This window comes from Mytilus californianus, unplaced genomic scaffold (assembly GCF_021869535.1).
Source record: "Mytilus californianus isolate M0D057914Y unplaced genomic scaffold, xbMytCali1.0.p SCAF_4, whole genome shotgun sequence".
Taxonomy (NCBI): domain Eukaryota; kingdom Metazoa; phylum Mollusca; class Bivalvia; order Mytilida; family Mytilidae; genus Mytilus; species Mytilus californianus.
Window position 1 is genome coordinate 108,036,259 of NW_026262690.1, and position 23,149 is coordinate 108,059,407.

At 34.3% G+C, this 23,149-nt stretch overlaps 1 protein-coding gene across 2 annotated transcripts in view; it reads right to left on the reverse strand.

The window, feature by feature from the left end:
- Positions 1 to 23,149, reverse strand: part of LOC127739067 (uncharacterized) — a 120,951-nt gene that overhangs the window by 15,525 nt on the left and 82,277 nt on the right. For both annotated transcript variants that reach the window (XM_052250641.1, XM_052250640.1), the window contains exons 4-5: positions 22,440 to 22,548; positions 21,209 to 21,272 (exon numbers count right to left, since the gene is read on the reverse strand). In XM_052250641.1, coding sequence (XP_052106601.1) covers positions 21,209 to 21,272; positions 22,440 to 22,548 — 173 coding nt within the window. The remainder of the gene's footprint in view (positions 1 to 21,208; positions 21,273 to 22,439; positions 22,549 to 23,149) is intronic.

The following is a 23,149-nucleotide window of genomic DNA, read 5'->3' on the forward strand; positions in this document are numbered from 1 at the left end:
TCTGATAAAACGTCGCATTCGATAAGTATGTTGTTGTTCCTGAGGACAAAGCTTCAAATAATATTGTCTTTGTAAGTAAATCGTACTACTACGAGTGTCTTGTTAAAGAATTGGGAATAAATGAGCACTCATGTAATCCCACATACAAAAACATATCATTTGATAAGGATGAGATTTTGACGAATCATAAGTCATTCATGGCTTCAATGAGCATTACATTGAACAGCAAATCGGAGGACTTACCTTGTTTGTATTGGATATCTTAGCTTCACAAAATTCCGTACAAACAACGGTACATTGCCGGCTCATCTGTATGTTCGACTAAAGAATTGTCCATTAGATTGACAAAAATTCTGTCCACAGTGAAAGAAGATATTCAGAAATACTCTGAAACTGTTTACTCGTGTAGTGGTATTAATCATGTGTGGATTCTAAAAAACTCTAAAGAACTTCTGGATAATTTTAAATCTCGATCTTTTTCTGAGATTAGTTCTATCAAAACTTTTGATTTTTCATCCCATTATGGGAACGAACTGTGCGCTTCTCCTTGCCAACCTCTTCTTATTTTCATATGAGTCGGAGTTTTTTCAGACACTTGTCAAAAACAAGAAGATCAAAGAAGCCAGATCATTTAATTTCACATTCAGATATATTGATGATGTTCTTTCCATTAACAATCCAAACTTTTCTGATTGGATTCCATTCAAATATCTAGAAATTAAAGAAACAACAGACACGGCTTCCTCCGCCTCATTTTTAGACTTATTCCTCAAATTTGTCATACGCGGTCATCTCAGTACCAGAATCTATGACAAACGAGACGATTTTAATTTTGAAATTATCAATTTCCCCCACCTCAGTAGCAATATACCAACTTCACCTGCATATGGGATATATATTTCACAACTTATTCGGTATTCAAGAGCTACACCTGCTACTCAGACTTTGTAAAACGTCACCAGTGTCTAAGTAGAAAGTTGATAAACCAGGGGTATGTCAAAGAACGTCTCGTCCTTTTTGAAAAAAAGTTCATCAGAAGGTACCAAATGTGATTGTTATGTTAAATGTTCTAAACGTTTTGTTTTGATACATCTTTGTTCTATGAAAACCTCATTTTATTATATTTTAATGGCTTTATGTTGTGTTTATGCATATGTATCTTCTGTGAAAAATATAATTTATCATGGTATAGCGTATATGCGTTTTGCCAAACAATTGATACTTTCTGTTAACATTCAAGATGTCATGTGAATCTACTGATACGTTATGTGCAAATACGCTTTACATTTTGTGCAAACACCTATTACTTTATGTGCAAATGCCTTTTACATTATGTGCAAACACCTATTACTTTATGTGCAAACACTGATTACGTTACGTGCAAACACCTATTACGTTAATGGCAATCGCCTACTACGTTATGTGCAAACACCTATTACGTTATGGTAAACGCTTTTTTAACACAGATTAAAACAAAACGCATCAATGATGTACCATTTACAGTAATTGAAACTTAATTAAACCATTGTCGTGACGTCAGCCTATTCATTTACTGTGGATTCTTTTTCTAGAATCAACGCTTCCTAAATCCGTCGCTGAAATGGACTCACCAAATTATATTCAATTGTTTCCTTTGTGTGCCTAATTTCATTAAGTTTGAATTGGCTAATTTACTGATTTCTGCTCACTAATGGAATCAATTTTAAAACTTACCTTTATTTTTTGTAATTTCTATATGCCTTTACTGGGAATCGAACCCGTCCTTGAAATCTGTTATGTGTTACTGACATCAACATATCGACGAAACCTCTCGGCTACCAATAGGTTACGATTTAAATGTCTATATTATATATATAAATGATCATATGATATACATCGGTACAACGGACAAACAGGGCTTGTACCTTTATATATACATAATAGGCAAATATATAGTATAAGTTTGTAGCCGCGAAGTTAACATGGTTAAGATCAATGAGTTAAAGGTAGGGACTTGTCGGTTTAGGTTCGAATCCCTGTATTCTCTTTGTTGTCCCTATTCACTTTTTTTCCTGTTTTGTTTTCGTTTTTTTTTTTCTTGTTTTGTATGTTATTATGGATATTTTTGTAATAATAGCGAGTTTTACCGTTTATTTTTGGATTATTATATTGGCTATTTCACATATTTGAAACGAAAATGATTACATTCTATTTGTCTATTATTGTTTTATAAAATTAATACAGTATGATTTAATTTGCTTTACTACATAATTTTACAAATGTTTATTCGCATAGTCCTATGCGAGAAAATCGTGATGTGCCTAGAATTCGGCTTCTTGCTAGAAATTTCTGTAACGTACTTATTATTTATACGTTATGCTCTTTGGTCGGGTTGTTGTCTCTTTGACACATTCCCCATTTCCATTCTCAATTTTATTAGAAATAAATTCGAATATGTCTTATTTTGTAAAAACATATACTATTCAGATGCCTGATAATATGAAGATCTTTAAAGGCAGACGTGTTGTGTTATATTTGTATTTTTTTAACCAATTAATTGTGATATTAGATATATTAATGCATCGTTGGACACGATAACAAGGTTATTTAAACTCACTTACAATACCTTCTAATTAAGAATAGGCTTTAATTTTGAAAGACATTAACACAATAGTTTAAGTTATAGATACAATGGATAAGCGTTGGTTCATGAAAAACAAACCATTCGACCTCCGGGCTCATGGTTTCTTTTTCAAGAATCAACGCTTATCCATTGTATCTATATAACGGAAATGATAAGAATGTAATATGTTAAAAAGAAAATCCAACCGCATTTCTTTGCGGAGAATTTGAATGGAGAATAAATTGATGCTCTCTTTCACGTCCACCAACCGGTTCATTATATAGGTCGCTATAGTTTTCATTCATACATGTTTACTTATTAAGTCGCAAAAACGGAGTTTTGGGGACTCTATGTTTTTGTCCCGTTTCTTTTTTTCATTATTATTATCATGCCACGAAATTGCCTCCGTTTAAATTTTGCAAATATCCCATAGAGCAAATTACATGGATGATTAATATTGACCATTTGGTATATGGCCGTGTTCAAAGCGACACGTACATGAAAGTAATAAATTAATTTGTTGAATGAAAACAAATCTTTAACTACTAATGGGTGCCGTAGGAGGTCCACCGGAGTTTTGAGTGAGGATTTCTTAACATGGTATATATAATTCGTCTAAATAACAGCCGAACAATGTTAGATCTGCAATTTTTTGTTCTTCCCTGACCGGGATTCGAACTCATGCTACTGAGATATCGTGGTACCGAATTGCCTTGCACTATGGACGGCGTAGTGATGGTGATACAAGGATGAAAACACATTCAATGCCAAGAAATTGCCTCCGTTTAAATTTTGCAAATATCCCATAGAGCAAATTACACGGATGATTAATATTGACCATTTGGTATATGGCCGTGTTCAAAGCGACACATACATGAAGGTTATAAATTAATTTGTTGAATGAAAACAAATCTTTAACTATTAATGGGTACCGTAGGAGGTCCACCAGAGTTTTGAGCGAGGATTTCTTGACATGTAACAGATAGAAAACTCAGGGTTAGAATTCATAGAACAAACCAGGTGCAGTGGCAAATATTTCATGTATATTTTAAACACAGAGAGGGTTACCCCGGCACCCTTTGCCAAAAAAAAAACCTTCTTTTTCTTCTACGTGCCTTCGAACTTTATGTTTTGAATTGTAGTTTCAGTTTCCATATTTGGTATTTATTCTAATGTAACCTCCATGTGATGGAAATCACGTGATGCAGGAATATACTATCTTGGAGTTAGGCTATTTCTTTCTTTTCGGGCGGGGACTCCAAGCAGACAACATACATGTGTATAACGGCACTGTAGATTTTCCTATTAAATAAAGAGAGTTGCCAGTCCGGTACATGAATAGATCGGTTAGAAAGCAAGGTTTTAATTTTAATTAGATTGGAAAGCTTAATTCGAGGGTTGAAAATGGAGAGCGCAAAAAAAGGGGGGGATGTTCCACAGGGAATATTTTTATCTTTTGAACTCTACATTTGAAAAGTTTCTTTTTTTTTTTTAATTTAATTAAAAGAGAGAAAAAAAATGTTAGACAGCTTGTGAATGGTCTTTCTTCCTTTCTCCCATGCCAAGAAATTGCCTCCGTTTAAATTTTGCAAATATCCCATAGAGCAAATTACACGGATGATTAATATTGACCATTTGGTTTATGGCCGTCACGGTTCAAAATGACACGTCATGAAGGTAATAAATTAATTTGTTAAATATAAACAAATCTTTAATTACTAATGGGTGCCGTAGGAGGTCCACCGGAGTTTTGTGCGAGGATTTTTTTGGCATGTCCTCTTTATCGGGGGCCACCTCCTATATACAAGGTAATAGGACGTGCCGCAGGAATAGGTCACCCTTTCAAGCTTGAAATTATGCGAATAGGTCGGGAAAACTATCAGAAATATATGAGTAGGTCAATAAAGTTCCCATAACTTCTTCGTCTGTCATCTTTCTTGGTGTTCCCGGCTGTTTTTATCAACCAATTTTTCTCTTATGGCACTTTGGTATTCCACTCTTACATTACAAACCATTACACACCACATGAAACACAAACAATATGGGAAAAGGTTACATTTTTACCTACGCAATATATGAAAAGGTATACATTTTTAAAATCTAAATTATATGAAAAGGACGAGGTAACAGAACCCGAGCGGCACCCCCTTTTCTCCCTTATTCAACTGCTCATAGAACCAACAAATGTAGCGCCCTCCCCCCTTTTCAAAAATTCTTGTTCCGCCACTGATCATTGACTGATAAATCACACATACCTACACCATTGATCGCCTATTTAAATATATAAACATATAATGAATATAGAAGCCAAACAATAAAAACATATAACCTTAATGATGTTCGCTTCTGATTTTTAAAATAACAAACTTTTCATTACCCTGTTATTTATTGATAGGGGATTGATAAAGGAGCTAAAAGAGCAAAATATAATATAAGTCCGTGTGTTTGTTTTCCATATATTAGCCAATGAAATTAAGCGGGCAAAATGTTCTCTCTTCATTTTTCATATCTTTATCATTGACACGTTTATGGTTCTCAAAAAGTAATAAAATATAACAAGGATTTTATATTTTGTTACAAATGTCTTATTATCCTAGTTATATTTTAATACTTTTTAAGAACTAAAACGTGTCAATGATCATATATTGTACATGTAAAAGATTTTTGAAAACTGGGAGTTTGCGCGCATTTTTTTATGGCGCTTAAACGAATAAAACAAGAGGATTCCGAAATTCTAACAAAATTTCCAAAACATGACAAGCAAACATCCTTTAGTTTATTTATAATCAGTAGCAAGAAAAAAAAATATTAATCCTTCCCTTTCGTCTTTTGAGTCTTTCTCGGTTTTCTTTTCGTTAAATAGGTGCATTTTTTCAAATAAATTTTGCCAAAATATTTCGTCGATTTCAAGGCTATCCAGATTTCATCAATTTAAGAGGGATTCCGGCTTTATAGGATAATTTCAGATTGAATCATATGAACTACATGCCTCGCTTGCTATTAATATAGTTTGTTCACACTTTAACGTCAGCCGAGAAAAGGGGGACCGAATTTCTAAAGTTGGCAATATTTATTGGAAACTGTCAAATAATGTATATTTTAGAATGATTACATGTAGATCCAATAGACTTTATTTGTATGAAAATTTATATTCTTTAAAATACGATTTCTCAGATGTGCAGAAAATCCCTTATATGAAAATTTGCTTAATTTGTGTATTTTGCCAAATATATGAAACGATTCGCGTTTATAACTCAACGCATTGAGCTAACCGTTAATACCTTATCCGCCATTTACATTCATTAAATTTATGACTCTCCGTTTGGAAAAGTACGTAGATGTTTCAAATTTAAACAACGATATTTTTTGTAATGATGAACAAAAAGATAAATTCATATCAACAACGGTGGAATAATGTCTTTATTATACTTAAGCGATTTATTTAACTTTAACCTTTTTTTCTTAAAAAAAAACTGGTGGACAAATGAAATGGGGTAAAAAATAAAATATACAAGCTGACTATGCGGTATGAGTTTTACTCATTGTTGAAGGCCGTACGGTGACCTATAGTTGTTAATTTCTGTGTCATTTGGTCTCTTGTGGAGAGTTGTCTCATTTGGCATTCATACCATATTCTTTTTCTAATAGTCAACAAAAGAAACGATACAACATTTTTGTGAGAAAAAAAAAATTTTACCGTTTGGTAGAAAACTACGGAAGCGTATGAGCGCACACATTTTTTTTTTTATTTCTTCCTAGGTTAGCGAAATAACGCAAACCTTTGCGTTACAACGCAGACATTTGCGAAATAACGCAAACCTACGCGAAATAACGCAAACATTTTGATTTCAATTATTCATTAAGTTTTGTATATGTTATAATCAAAAACTATATTGGATTTGCATTTTACATTTAAGATATAATTGGAAAGCAGTGTTTGTGTAAATGTCGGCATTTGCATGTCCGTCTGTCATTAAATTTCGGTTGTGATTTAGTTCAGAGGAGGACCATAAACACAAGGCCAAATCATTATAATAAATATGCATAGGAATAAGGAAATACTTGAAGTGCAATAATACTCAAATTAAGAATGGTGTTTGTATCCGAAAATTATATAAATTTAACAAGAAAATAGAAAGGTATAGGCAAATTTTAATTGAAAGGCCAAGCTTTGAAAACTTTGATTAACAGCAAAGAACAAAAATGATGTCATAAAATGTGAAACTATAAGTCAAATAGACAGAACGATCTTTCTGCTTTAAAAATGAATTATTCAGATTAAACATTCTTAAATTTTGATGTAAAAAATCTTTTGTTGAAATCTCAGAATATGATAAAGATTCTTTGATAAAAAGTCATGGATTCTAAATTTCAATCTAGTGAGGTAGCTATTTAAGATGCTTGGGTAGCAATTTTAATGTAGAGAACATAATTATAATAATAAAACATCTTCATCTTATACATTTATTGCAAAAGGGTAGCTTGTTTGGATCAAACCAATCTTACACAATGCTCAAACGAGCGCTTACTCTGGAAGTATATTTTAATTCGGCTATATTAGCAGGGTTGGTTTTTTTATTTTCTCTTCGGTATAACTTCAATTTACTCAATTTTCTTTGTAATAATATATATATATACATGTATTATCCTGCTCATTATTATTCCATGATGTGTGCTAAACACTCAAGCATTTTACTTTGGAATGAGTACAAAGGGTGATAAATTTTAATATATGCAGCCTCCTCCATTTATAACAGCTGCTTCCCTTGAAACTTAAATAAGAAATAAGATAAAACAATTGTTTGCGTTATATCGCAAATGTTTGCGTTGTAACGCAAAGGTTTGCGTTATTTCGCAAAGGTATGCGTTATAACGCAAAGGTTTGTGTATTTCGCAAACCTAGGAAGAAATTAAAAAAAAAAATGTGTGGCGCTAATACGCTTCCGTAGAAAACAATAACTATTAGATAGAATAATTATGTATTTTTGTATCGTTCTTCGTGACACGTCTCGGACAGTTACTGGACCAAAATGGATTGATCAAAGTCGTTATCCGGAATTTTAGTTTGCGGGATTTAATAGTAAGTATGACCAATAAAGGTGATACAAGGCTGATAACACATATTATTTAGAGGAGATATTTGTATGTGTCACTTTTGTGGATTACAGATAAGGCAGTTTTCAATATGACAAAAGTTTTAAAAGAAAATGCAGCTTTTTAATATACCCTTTTGCCTGTCTTCCATATTTCTAATCAAGAATCAAGAATCGGACCAAACTTTGCCAAAAATCCCTGTTAATTAAAAAAAAAAGTCCCAGGTAAGAGGGGGTGGGCTACCTGACCCCCGTCTCAATACGCCTTTTTTTCTCTCGATCGTCAGGGACGGAGGAATCACTAAATACCAGTATGTCTTTTGAATGTTATTCAGAATAATATACACGACTGTGATGGAAAATGAACGACAATAAAATCTAAATTCTATCTGCTACATAAATCGTGGAAGACGTCATTGCATTGGTAGCATTTAACTGGAATACGTTTCTCGCCAGAATAGCCTACCAGGAGGGTGAGTTAGGGACCATGCATATTCAATTTTAATTCGCCAATAATCAAAAATCTGTAATACTAAATTATCTCTACACCTGTTATATAACTAGTCATGGGGTGCAGTCGGAAGAAACAATGTATGTATGTAAACTATAGACCTATATAATGACCCGGTTGGAGGACATGAAAGAGCATGATTGATTCTCCGCTCACATTCTCCGTAAAGAGATGCGGTTGGATTTTGTTTTTAACATGTTACATTCTCTTCATTTAATCCTTAATTTTCGATAACTGTAAATGTGTTTATTATATAGATGATGGTGATTTATATGAATTTCCCATTGTGATAAATTCCGATAATCTCACATGTGAAATAACTCGTTTATTTTCACTCTCGAGACTTTCCGCGCCATTTACCGGAACTACTTTTTCACAAACAAAGACACAATATGCAATGTAAGAAGCACAAATGTGTATAAATAATAAATGTACGATAAAAACAACAACAGTTTCAGTTGTAGTGCTTCACTAGCTTGAGTTCGATTAAAATAAATAATATAATTATAGATGTCGATATAAATACGTATAAATGGTGTGCTATTTACATCGTATGGTCCCGTTATGAGGTGTGCCGAATTCGGAGCAAATACATATTAACACGGGCCACGGCTTCTTATGGTGTGAATACACAAAAGATTGTAAACACAACAATTGTTCGGACAATTTAATGAACATTTTCAGTTAAATAAATATCTTTTCAACGAAATTATGTCCTCTTTTGGTAAATAACAAGTATGTTACAGTTATGATCGTCTTTTAAAGCGAGAAAAACATGACAAACATGCAATTAACAATTAAAATACGGCATAATAAATGGTATGATAGTTAGCTTCCTTTCACCCTCCTTCTTTTCTATAAAAAAAAATCGTCTGCTTTTTCTGAAGATTCCAAAATGTCTGATTATCTTGATTCCTATACTGCTGCCATAGTAGGCCAAATTCTTGAACAAAATGATTTCGAGTTAGAAGCATTGGAATTACCAGACTTTAATATGATAGCTAGAATTTCACAGGAAAATGTAGAGGTGGCTCAGGCACAACAGGCAAATAAAAAATCAGATTCAAGATTTCAAGACATAAGTTATGAAGAAATCGACAATTTTCTTGAAGCCACCACAAATGAAAATACAAAAAGAAAAACAGTGTCTGACATGAAACTCTTTAAAAAATATTTAGAGGAGTCTGGTGAAACAGATGACATAGAAAAAATGTCTGCAGAACATCTAAATCAAAAACTTTGCACCTATCTCTTGGCTGTGAAAAAAAAGGATGGTAACCAATATGAACCATCAACACTGAAAGGCTTCATGTGTAGTGTAGATAGGTATCTTCAACAGAAAAATTCAACCTTAAGTATTACAAAGGGTCCTGAATTTGAAAAATGTAGAAAAGTTCTTCAGGCCAAACAAAAACAGTTAAAAAGTTTGGGGTATGGAAACAAGCCTAATGCTTCAGATGAGTTGACTGACTCAGACATTGATAAACTTTATGAACATGATTTATTAGGAACACATGCTCCTTTACCTTTGACTAATTTGTTACATTTAACTCTAACTCTTGTTCTTGGGATGCGTGGTGGTAAAGAGCAAAGGGATCTAAAGTTTGGAGATATTTGTATTGGAGTAGACTCCCAAGGTGGGGAATATCTCTGTCTACGCACTGAACGTCAAACCAAAACAAGACAAGGAAATGATCCTAACAACATGAAACAAATCAAAACAAAAGCCTGGGCCAATCCTGACAAAAATCGCTGTCCTGTTAATGCATTTAGAATTTTCCAAAGTAAAAGACCAACAAAGATGACCAAAGATGACTCACCTTTTTTCCTTGCCATTAATCATGTTGTCAATAGGCAATATTATCATGCATGGTTTAAAGAGTCACCAATGGGAATTAATACTATATATAGCCTAACTTCAAAAATGGTGAATGCTTGTCCAACAATCCTTGGTGAAAGGAAGCTAACAAATCATAGTGCCAGAAAACATCTTATTCAAAAACTACAAGACAAAGGTGTTGAAAATGCCCAAATAATGCAAATAAGTGGCCATAAAAATGTTGCAAGTATCAACAGTTACTCCAGGCTAAATGAGGGCCAACAAAGGCAGATTTCAGATGTCCTGAATGATACTACTGGAAAAACTCAATATAGGCCAGCACTACATACAACAGCTCATGAAAATGCCATCGTAGCACCAACTACAAGCACAGTATCACACCCATCTTGCAGTCAAACAATTGCACCAGTGTCCACTCAGATGACCTCGGATAATAGAATGTCCTCTTACTTTCAAGGGAACAACTATATCAATGGTGGAACATTTAACTTTTTTAGTTACTCTGGAAATGAGAAAAGACAACATGAAACTGATTCTCTTCCAGAACAGGCACCACAGAAGAAATTCAAAAGAATTCTTCCCTTAACCTTCAGTGATTCTGACTCTGATTAATAGTTGACATTCTGTTTATGACTATCTTTCTAATCAAAATTTCAATATTTAATACACAGGTTTAACAGTTTTACACCACTTCAAACAATGACAAAATGACATTTAGAAAATGACAATGTGTAATGTATCATAAGAGTGTATTTTTAATTTTATTTGGATTTGGGTGACTTGGCTCAATGTTAATAAAACACCAATTTTTGGTAAGATAATAATGAAACTCAATGTTCATCTTATTATATATAAAAACAGCAGATTTTGTTTCGGGTAATCAGTGTCAAGGCAGTATTTAAATCAGAAAACCAAAAAAATAAAAAGTAGACATTTAGGGGGCAACATTCATACATGTACATGTTTAGACTTCAACATACAGATGTAAACAAACTACATTGAATTATTATGCCAACCAGGCAATTAGGACAGGCACATGAATAAAATGTTCAATGTTACCCAGGTACACAATAACACATGCATATCTTTTTTGGTAAACTCTTGGTATGAATAACATAAAAAACCAGACTATTTGCATTTCATGAATAATAAAGAACTTACCTTAATTCAACTGAAGAGACCAATGCCTTCATGCTTGTCACAGACTCAACTTCATATAAATGTGTTTCAAAACACTTGTCATACTATAGTGACATACATGTCATAAATGTGTTTTCCTATTTTTCCTATTTAATCAACGGCTGACACACAGTTAATTCACGGTCACCATAGAGACTTTGTCATAGGAATTTCTTGTAATCCAAATCTTCCAATCGTTTCAATATTCACACCACAATAACACAAAATAAACTCAAACTTCCAGTTTTGAAAAAAGGCGGCATGGTTACTTTCACGACACACATCATAAATTCATGTTTGCGCTCACTTGAGACTTCCAACTGAAGATTTCCGCATCGACACTTAAAACTTATTGTTTAAATATGTCACACATCAACAATTAATACCCTAGATGCATTAAAAACAACTCTTCGATTCACAATAACTGCAACATATGCATCAATCTTCTCGAGGTGACAATCGGAATTTGTCATTTTTACAGTTGTGTGCAATACACATATATTCATACGCCAAAAAAAAAAATGCCAGTGAAATCGACAATGAAGTGAATCCAAATATAAACGTCAGTATAAAATAAATGGATTTGATATTGTGAATCTATATAATAAAAAGTATAACTAATCGCCGTATTTGAATATCAAAAATAAGACAACTTGTGACCGAACGCCGCTATGGATTAAACTCGTGCTGCGCACTCGTTTAATCCATGCGTCGTTCGGTCACGCGTTGTCTTATTTTTGATATTCAAATACGGCGATTAGTTATACTATAAATATCATTAATGCGTTTTGTTTTAATCTGTGTTAAAAAAGCGTTTACCATAACGTAATAGGTGTTTGCACATAACGTAATAGGCGATTGCCATTTACGTAATAGGTGTTTGCACGTACCGTAATAAGTGTTTGCACATAATGTAATAAGTGTTTGCACATAACGTAATAGGTGCTTGCAAATAATGTAATAGGTATTTGTACTTAACGTAATAGGTGTTTGCACATAACGTAAAAGGTGTTTGTACATAACGTAATAGGAGTTTGCACATAATGTCATAGGTATTTGCACATAACGTTATAGGTGTTTGCACATAATGTAATTGACATTTGCACATAACGTAATAGGTGTTTGCACATAATGTCATAGGTATTTGCACATAACGTAATAGGTGTTTGCACATAATGTACCCAGCAGGCACAACAACGTTGATTCAACATTGCATAAACGTCAGATTTCAACGTTGAATCAATGTTGAAAAGTAGTGTTGGATTGAAAATTGATATGACGTTGAAAACATAACGTTGATTCAACGTCAGCTCCCAACGTTGAAAATAGGTTGAATTTTGGTCTAAATTTGGTCGGTGTATGTTGAAAACAAGTCGATTGCTGGTTGAACTGTGGTCAAAGAAAGTTGAAATCAGGTCGAATGTTGGTTGTACTGTGGTCAATGAAAGGTGAAATCAGGTCGAATGTTGGTTGTACTGTGGTCAGTGTATGTTGAAATCAGGTCGAATGTTGGTTGAACTATGGTCAGTGTATGTTGAAATCAGGTCGAATGTTGTTTTTACTGTGGTCAGTGTATGTTGAAATCAGGTCGAATGATGGTTGAACCGTTATCAGTGTATTTTCAATGAGATTTCTGCTTGTTCGAATATTTCCCTTTTTATATTTCTCTACATTTTATGATTACAGCTCATTTCCTAATGCATGTAGAGTAAGACTTTGGTTAGCTTGCTTGCTTTGTTTGTATATTGTAAAACTGTTATTGGGATAACGTCCAATCAAACTTAAATATAATTTATACAGAATAACTATGCCTGTCTATATTGTTAGCAGATGTTTATCTTAATTACAATGTTTGAGCTAACGTTTATACAAACATAGCAAGCAAGCTAACCAAAGTCTTACTCTACAAGCATTAGGAAATTAGCTGTAAGTGGAAAATAAGTCATTCCCTTTGTTTCGGTAATACTGGTAAGGAGACCACTCACTTCTGAGTCTGGTATTTATAATACAAGACTTGACAAGAAGAACAGGCACAACTTTTAACCTTACCAGGCATAGATAATCTAAAACTTTATTGTTGTGTCATACACAAAATGTGTTTGTGACATAAAATAGTAGTTATACAACAAGTTGCTCACATATGCATCTTACAATTTCAAACAAACACAAACTGAATACTTAATTTTATTCAAAAAAAATAGTCCTTCTGCTAGACACATTCCCAGATATTTCAGGGGCATATTTTAGGCATCTTGCACAGTAGTTCCATATTGTGGTCTCCGTTGCACATTCGTAACTACAGCATCTGCAACAGAAAAAAAAACATATTGTACTATCTTTATCATATTAACTTGATTAATATCATTATGCAGCTCAAATAAAGAACACTACTGTCATATGTGAACAAATAATCTCTGTGCAATGCTATTGTTATTTTTATAAAAATTGATCAAGAGCGACCATGTGGTTTTTTTTAAAACTTGAGTTCAGATAGTAAAAAATAAATATTTTTAATAAAAAAAAAAATCTATACTAGATTTTAGTAGACAAAGATGCTAGAGCACATTTTAAAGAAATTGTGACAAAATCTCACACATTTTTAATGTGGAAAAACAATGGTATATATTTCAATACTCACCCCCTTATTATTTCAAACAAGCTTGAACCACCAAAGGCATGTTTATTCCTTTTTACCCGATATGTATTTTTCAGACATGGGTTTATTGGTAAGACATCATCTACAGAAAAAAAAACACTTTTAAGTGCAGCATTTCCAAATTGTTAACTCCCTCTTTAACTTTAAAATAAAAACGCGTACAAAATTTGGACTTCCAAAACCTTTCATTGGGGACTTTCCGTTTTGAATTTTCCTCGGAGTTCAGTATTTTTGTGATTTTACTTTTTTCCATGAATTGGTTGAAACCCTTTAATTCCAACTATTTGTATTGTAGCATTACAGGAAATTTATCCTGCAGAATCCAACAAGATTCTGCAATCAGTGGCGGATCCAGCAATTTTCATAAGGGGGTCCACTGACTGCATAAGGGGGGCTGCTCCAGTCTTCCTTCAGTGATTCCTTATATAATCAACCATTTTGTTCTCTCAAATGGGGCCGGCAACGTCCCTAACTCGGCCTCCGGGAATCAAGGGCTTTATAATTTATTTTAATCCTAAATCATAGTTTAAAGGTCTCATAATAAGCTAATGGGTTTTCAATCTTTTTTATCTTGACAGTCACTCAATCAGATACAATACAGCATCACAAGCACCGAGATCTTGACAGTTACTCATCTTGAGATACAAAAATGCCCCACAAGCCCCGAGATCTTGACAGTCACTCATCTTGAGATACAAAAATGCCCCACAAGCACCGATATCTTGACAGTCACTCATCTTGAGATACAATAATGTACCACAAGCACCGAGATCTTAACAGTCACTCATCTTGAGATACAAAAATGCCCCACAAGCACCGAGATCTTGACAGTCAGTCTTCTTGAGATACAAAAATGCCCCACAAGCACCGAGATCTTGACAGTCACTCATCTTGAGAAACAATAATGCCCCACAAGCACCGAGATCTTGACAGTCACTCATCTTGAGAAACAATAATGCACCACAAGCACCATAATCTTGACAGTCACCAATCTTGAGGTACAATAATGCACCACACGCACCGAGATCTTGACAGTCACTCATCTTGAGATACAAAAATGCCCCACAAGCACCGAGATCTTGACAGTCACTCATCTTGAGAAACAATAATGCACCACAAGCACCGAGATCTTGACAGTCACTCATCTTGAGATACAAAAATGCCCCACAAGCACCGAGATCTTGACAGTCACTCATCTTGAAATACAAAAATGCCCCACAAGCACCGAGATCTTGACAGTCACTCATCTTGAGATACAATAATGCACCACAAGCACCTAGATCTTAACAGTCACTTATCTTGAGATACAAAAATGCCCCACAAGCACCGAGATCTTGACAGTCAGTCTTCTTGAGATACAAAAATGCCCCACAAGCACCGAGATCTTGACAGTCACTCATCTTGAGAAACAATAATGCCCCACAAGCACCGAGATCTTGACAGTCACTCATCTTGAGAAACAATAATGCACCACAAGCACCATAATCTTAACAGTCACCAATCTTGAGGTACAATAATGCACCACACGCACCGAGATCTTGACAGTCACTCATCTTGAGATACAAAAATGCCCCACAAGCACCGAGATCTTGACAGTCACTCATCTTGAGAAACAATAATGCACCACAAGCACCGAGATCTTGACAGTCACTCATCTTGAGATACAAAAATGCCCCACAAGCACCGAGATCTTGACAGTCACTCATCTTGAAATACAAAAATGCCCCACAAGCACCGAGATCTTGACAGTCACTCATCTTGAGATACAATAATGCACCACAAGCACCTAGATCTTAACAGTCACTTATCTTGAGATACAAAAATGTCCCACAAGCACCGAGATCTTGACAGTCAGTCTTCTTGAGATACAAAAATGCCCCACAAGCACCGATATCTTGACAGTCACTCATCTTGAGATACAATAATGTACCACAAGCACCGAGATCTTAACAGTCACTCATCTTGAGATACAAAAATGCCCCACAAGCACCGAGATCTTGACAGTCAGTCTTCTTGAGATACAAAAATGCCCCACAAGCACCGAGATCTTGACAGTCACTCATCTTGAGAAACAATAATGCCCCACAAGCACCGAGATCTTGACAGTCACTCATCTTGAGAAACAATAATGCACCACAAGCACCATAATCTTGACAGTCACCAATCTTGAGGTACAATAATGCACCACACGCACCGAGATCTTGACAGTCACTCATCTTGAGATACAAAAATGCCCCACAAGCACCGAGATCTTGACAGTCACTCATCTTGAGAAACAATAATGCACCACAAGCACCGAGATCTTGACAGTCACTCATCTTGAGATACAAAAATGCCCCACAAGCACCGAGATCTTGACAGTCACTCATCTTGAAATACAAAAATGCCCCACAAGCACCGAGATCTTGACAGTCACTCATCTTGAGATACAATAATGCACCACAAGCACCTAGATCTTAACAGTCACTTATCTTGAGATACAAAAATGCCCCACAAGCACCGAGATCTTGACAGTCAGTCTTCTTGAGATACAAAAATGCCCCACAAGCACCGAGATCTTGACAGTCACTCATCTTGAGAAACAATAATGCCCCACAAGCACCGAGATCTTGACAGTCACTCATCTTGAGAAACAATAATGCACCACAAGCACCATAATCTTAACAGTCACCAATCTTGAGGTACAATAATGCACCACACGCACCGAGATCTTGACAGTCACTCATCTTGAGATACAAAAATGCCCCACAAGCACCGAGATCTTGACAGTCACTCATCTTGAGAAACAATAATGCACCACAAGCACCGAGATCTTGACAGTCACTCATCTTGAGATACAAAAATGCCCCACAAGCACCGAGATCTTGACAGTCACTCATCTTGAAATACAAAAATGCCCCACAAGCACCGAGATCTTGACAGTCACTCATCTTGAGATACAATAATGCACCACAAGCACCTAGATCTTAACAGTCACTTATCTTGAGATACAAAAATGTCCCACAAGCACCGAGATCTTGACAGTCAGTCTTCTTGAGATACAAAAATGCCCCACAAGCACCGAGATCTTGACAGTCACTCATCTTGAGAAACAATAATGTACCACAAGCACCATAATCTTGACAGTCACTCATCTTGAGAAACAATAATGCACCACAAGCACCGAGATCTTGACAGTCACTCATCTTGAGATACAAAAATGCCCCACAAGCACCGAGATCTTGACAGTCACTCATCTTGAGAAACAATAATGCACCACAAGCACCATAATCTTGACAGTCACCAATCTTGAGGTACAATAATGCACCACACGCACCGAGATCTTGACAGTCACTCATCTTGAGATACAAAAATGCCCCACAAGCACCGAGATCTTGACAGTCACTCATCTTGAGAAACAATAATGCACCACAAGCACCGAGATCTTGACAGCCACTCATCTTGAGATACAAAAATGCCCCACAAACACCGAGATCTTGACAGTCACTCATCTTGAGATACAAAAATGCCCCACAAGCACCGAGATCTTGACAGTCACTCATCTTGAGATACAATAATGCACCACAAGCACCGAGATCTTGACAGTCACTCATCTTGAGATACAATAATGCACCACAAGCCCCGAGATTTTGACAGTCACTCATCTTAAGATACAATAATGCACCGCATACACCGAGATCTTGACAGTCACTCATCTTAATATACAATAATGCACCGCAAGCACCGAGATCTTGACACTTACTCCTCTTAAGATACAATAATGCCCAACAAGCACTGATTTCTTTACAGCAACTCCAATTATTATTATAAAACATCCATAAAACAACGCATCCTATATTGCATGATAGGATCCATACACTTTTTAGTGTTTCCGCAGATAAAGCTTTGGATGGTCATCTTAATTAGATGCTTTACTTTAATATAATTCAAAATAAATATTATTCACGTATAATTAATTATATTGATACATGTCATTTTATACCTAAATTCTTCATCAATAGATACTTTCGGCATGGTTGCTTAACGCAAGAAGTAGTTCAACTTTGAAACTTTGTTTACATTCTTCTTCAAACTGCAATAAATTCCAGTCTTTCGTGATACGTGTTATAAAATTAACGTATTCATGCATATAGGTTATGTTTAGATATTAAAACTAAAGGATCGAATATTTACTATTTCCTTGAATTTTTTGTGCTGTAATAATTCAATACTGTCAATTGATAAAGCATTTATTTTGACGTTATCATATACCAGAGACATATATACCTGCATCATACAAACTTTAAAATTAGTAAGATTGTGTATTAATTTGTTATGGTCACACGTGTTTCTTATCTGCCGTATTGCTTCACTTATACCAAGATTAATAAATCCTCGGAATACATGCTGTGAGTGACATCTATTCTGATCAAGAGAAAAGAATTTGTTTGTTTTAAATGTGTTTCAAGGTCAAGAATGCCATGTGTTGTAAATCTTTTGACTTTTAATTACACCAACATATAAAAAAGCGAGTTTGAGATCACATAGGTGAATTTCAATAATTGGTTTTAATTATTTGCCAGATGAATAAATTCTTCAATTTCTACGATGTTCCATGGTATTTAAAAAAATCCACCTTTCTGTATCTGCAATGATAGAATACTTTGCCATACGCTTTAGCTTTTTACCAAATAATTGTTGATAAACCCCACCCCCCTTTTTCAAGTTTTTACATTATAAGTTGCCTCACCCAATTAAATGTACAAATATATCTTAAGGTCAAGGTGTTCCCCGATGCTTCAAAAATTTGTATCTTGCCTGCTGGATAATGACAACTACGTACATGTATAATTATAAATTATATCCGATAGATCTGCTTAAATCACTATAGTATACTCATACTTGCTGGGACAGCGAATAATTACGGCTACATTAATGTTTACTTTAAATTATCATATAATTATCATTAAAACAAACAATAAATGAAAATTATACTTACTTTGCACTGCTAAGAGCAACTGTTAACTTGTTGTGGTAATCAAATTGGCGCAAATAAATTCGAAATGTCGGCCTCATACGCATGCGCCAATCGGAAAAAGAAATCTGTTTCGCGTTATTGAAATATTGTATCGCAATTTGAAGATTAATTTATATATGCAACAGTAATCATTGAATTTATTCAAAAACATCCGTGAACCAATGTAAATAAAAAGTGAAAATTAAAGCAAAAAGGACTATACAAAATTGGTTCAATCTCATCTTAAATAAAAATTTCGGTCGACACTTAAAGTCATCAACCTTAAATAAACCTTTTATCAACGTTTTATTTTCAACCAATTAAAGCATTGAAAGCATCAACTTAAACTCAATGTTGATTCAACGTTGACAGTTCAACGTTGATAATTTTAACCACAAATCAACGTTGATTCAACAACGTGATTTAAACGTTGATAGGATTGACGTTGATACAACATTGGTTTTACGTTGATCAACGCTACAACCAAATTTCAACATATTTTCAACGTTGGTTCAACGTTGTGTGCCTGCTGGGTAATAGCCATTTGCACATAACGTGATAGGTGTTTACACATTAAATAATACGTGTTTGCACATAACATACCAGTAGATTCACATGACATCCTGAATGTTAACAGAGAGTATCAATTGTTCGGCAAAACGCATATCAGCTATACCATGATATATTATATTGTTCACAGAAGATACATATGTATAAACACAACATAAAGCCAATAGAATATAATATCATGGGGTTTTCATAGAACAAAGATGTATCAAAACAAAACGTGTAGAACATTCAACATAACAATCACATTTGAGACAGGACGCAATTATTAGATGACTTACTTAAAGGAAGAGTAGACAAAACATAGAGGAAATGTGAAAGAAAGAAAAGGTAGTTGATCGTAACTTTTAGAGGTATTCACATAACATACAGTAGATACAACATAATGTAATACATATTGCACATAACAAAGAATAGCAATGACATATCATATAATTGTTTGACCAAACAAACAATTAATTTGACATAACACAGAGATGCATTGTCAGGATATAAAGGAACTTACACATAATATAAAGAAAAAATGACAGGACGTAAAGACAAAGTGACAAAACACATTAAATATTTACACTATAAGACAGTTACGGCGTTCCATACATGAGACTAAACGTGACGTCGTCAATATTTGTCGATGATACGTGTAGTATTTCTAAAAGCATTCAAATTATCAAAAAAGTGAATCAAACGTCATATCAAAACAAGTATTTATATTTGCATTAGTATTGTAATTTCTATTATTGATATCATCTCCAAATGAATGTTATTTTTTTTGTTAAAGCTCACCTTCAGATAAACATATCCTACCGTAGTCTATAATTGGTCATAATGTTGGTTCGTTCGGATTTTGTTATTGTACTTATCACACGGGAAAACTCCGCATTGACGTCACTACGCTAATACCAGCGTACAAAATTAGTGCAGAATACATTTTTTCTACACTTCTAAATAAACAAACATTTCTAAAGATATGTTTTCATTGTAATTCTAAAGCATTGTACAAAAATGCCAATTTTCTAATGGCCGTTTCAAACCTGACTTCCGAATGCCTAAAAACATTCCAGAATTTCAGAAATCCCCTCTTCCGGCCTCCATTGCTTTGTTTACATTCCATTTAGCGTCATCAATCTTAATGGCAGACCAAACAGGCCAAGCAAATCGTATTTTTAAGAATTTCAAAATGGCAAGCACCTTACGTCTTACGCGATTTTCCCGCGAAAAAAAACCATCCAATATGAAAGAAAAACTTTTGGAAACAAACGATAATCATGCCATATTTTTGTTCAGGAATATAGAGTAGGTTAATAAAAAACAATATACATATATTTTTCATAAAAAAAAAATTGGTTCAATATAAAGAGATCGATATTCTGACCATAAGTAAATATTCATATAAAATTCCATTGATATCGAATTTCATGGCTAATAATGAGGTTTCCTATTGAATAAAGCCCCAATTTATTGCAAAATATTTTAAAGCAATATCATACAAACAAATAATATAATTGCCTTGTACTAAAAAATCACATAATTGACAGTAGAGCAATTTGATTGGATATAACGATTCAATGTGTCACGTGATTTTGAAGCCATTAGAATTTGAATGTAAACAAACCGGGTCAGCTGCTGCAGTATGAAACAACATCGTACATTCAGTTACTGAGAAACAATTATGAGTAACCAAGCTTGACAATACACAGTAATAAAAAAACAAAGCTAAGTCTACAGAAAAATAAAATAAAAAATGGCCTTAAGTGCACGACTTACCACCATTGCGGAATAAATAAAATTTCACTTCTGTAACAGAGTTCGACGAGGGTCTCCAGTAAATCTACACAAACATAAACATATATGATGAAGACATAATCTTTCAATCAGTTTAATTGAGGTCTGGAGGTGGCATGTCAGAAAGTGCTAGTACTCCTTTGTTAATTTATGTATCATTGTCATTTTGCTTTTGTTACCTATTCTGACATCGGACTCGGACTTCTTTTGAACTGAGATTTACTGTGTGTATTGATGTGTGTTTGTTTATTCGACATTGGTTAGAGGTATAGGGGGAGGGTTAAGAGATCACAAAACATGTTTAACCCCACCGCATGTTAGAGCCTGTCTCAAATCAGGACCCTTAGCCTTTGTAAATCTTGTATAATTTTTTTTAAATTTTAGTTCATTCATATGTTTTGGAGTTTAGTGTGACGTCCATTTTCACTGAACTAGTACACATTTTTGTTTAGGGTCCAGCTGAAGCTCGCCTCCAGGTGCGGGATTTTCCCCATGTGTTGAAGACCCATTGGTGGCCGCCGGCTGTTTTCTACTTTGGTCGGGTTGTTGTCTCTTTGACACATTCCCCATCTCCATTCTCAAGTTTATATATAAATGGTAGTCCAGAATATTAGCTGGGTAGTACAAAATATTATATAATAAAGATGCATGCTTTGATTCAGCAGATTTCATCCGATGAATAACTGTTAAGCAATGATGGCGATATAGAATTGGAGAATCTCAGACACATATGGAACAGATGGCACAATCGAAATACAATAAACGTATTCTTATTTCTAATTGTTTAACGATTTCATATGTGTGCGTCAGTATGCGAAGCGAGTCTTGGAGAACATCATATGCTTTTTATTCTAATTTTTAATTTTTATGGTTATTTCACATTTGAAATATTTTGTCATTTATAATACAAGTACAACAGAGTCTTAAGATACCAGAGAGATATTCTAAATTATAAGTTAAAAACAAACTGATAATGACGTGGCAAAAAAAGGAAACGACGAAAAGACAAACAGTGCAAAATACACAACAAAGAAAACTAAAGACTAATCAACACGAACCCCACCAAACATATCCAAGGGGTGATCCAGGTGTTGTTTGAAATCTAACCATGATTTCTTACAATTCAAATACTCAATCATTTACAGTTTATAACGTACACAAAGATACAATGTTTATGTAACGTTAATATAATAGGTAAACACAATAGACATACCAGCGTTGTCTTTTCATCTAGAGGTATTTTTTCTAAGAACTCCAAGACTTCCTTATTAGGCTTTAATGTAACATCTACATCGTTTATACAAAGAAGTTGATCACAATTTCTGCAATAGAATACGTTTATTTTCAAGGTGCATTTCCCCGTACAACTGTAACAACTTCTATGAGCATGATTTGTTCTAATTATTTTGGTATTACATGCAGACATATTATTAAACATAAATCTTTTCGCGATCAAATTAGGAGAAAACTGTGTCGTATTTTAAGCTTGGCCTTCGTAAAACTTAGATTTTACTGTCGCAAATTGAGTTCTCCTAGCGATGCGTCGTAACGCTGGTTTTATTTATACATCTCCTACGTTTGTGAATGGTTTAAGCATTTACAAAAAGAAGATTTTGAGGTACAAAATGTGCCTTTTTGGGTTTTTTTTGAGAAATTTCATACCAAAAAAAATTTTGGAACTCAAAATGGTGGCTTTCCTCAATTATGGACTGACAGAACGTGGAATCTAATCCTTCTAAATATTTGTCAACGTCCAATGAAAACTATCGTGCTGAACGAATTGAATTAGATTTAAAAAATGATCATTCAAATTCCATTCAAGAAAATATATTTAATACAACCTAACATATTACATGGATGACCTTCAAACTTAAGTACATCACTTTAAAAATAAAAAGCTTCCACTCAATCAAATGTTAAAAC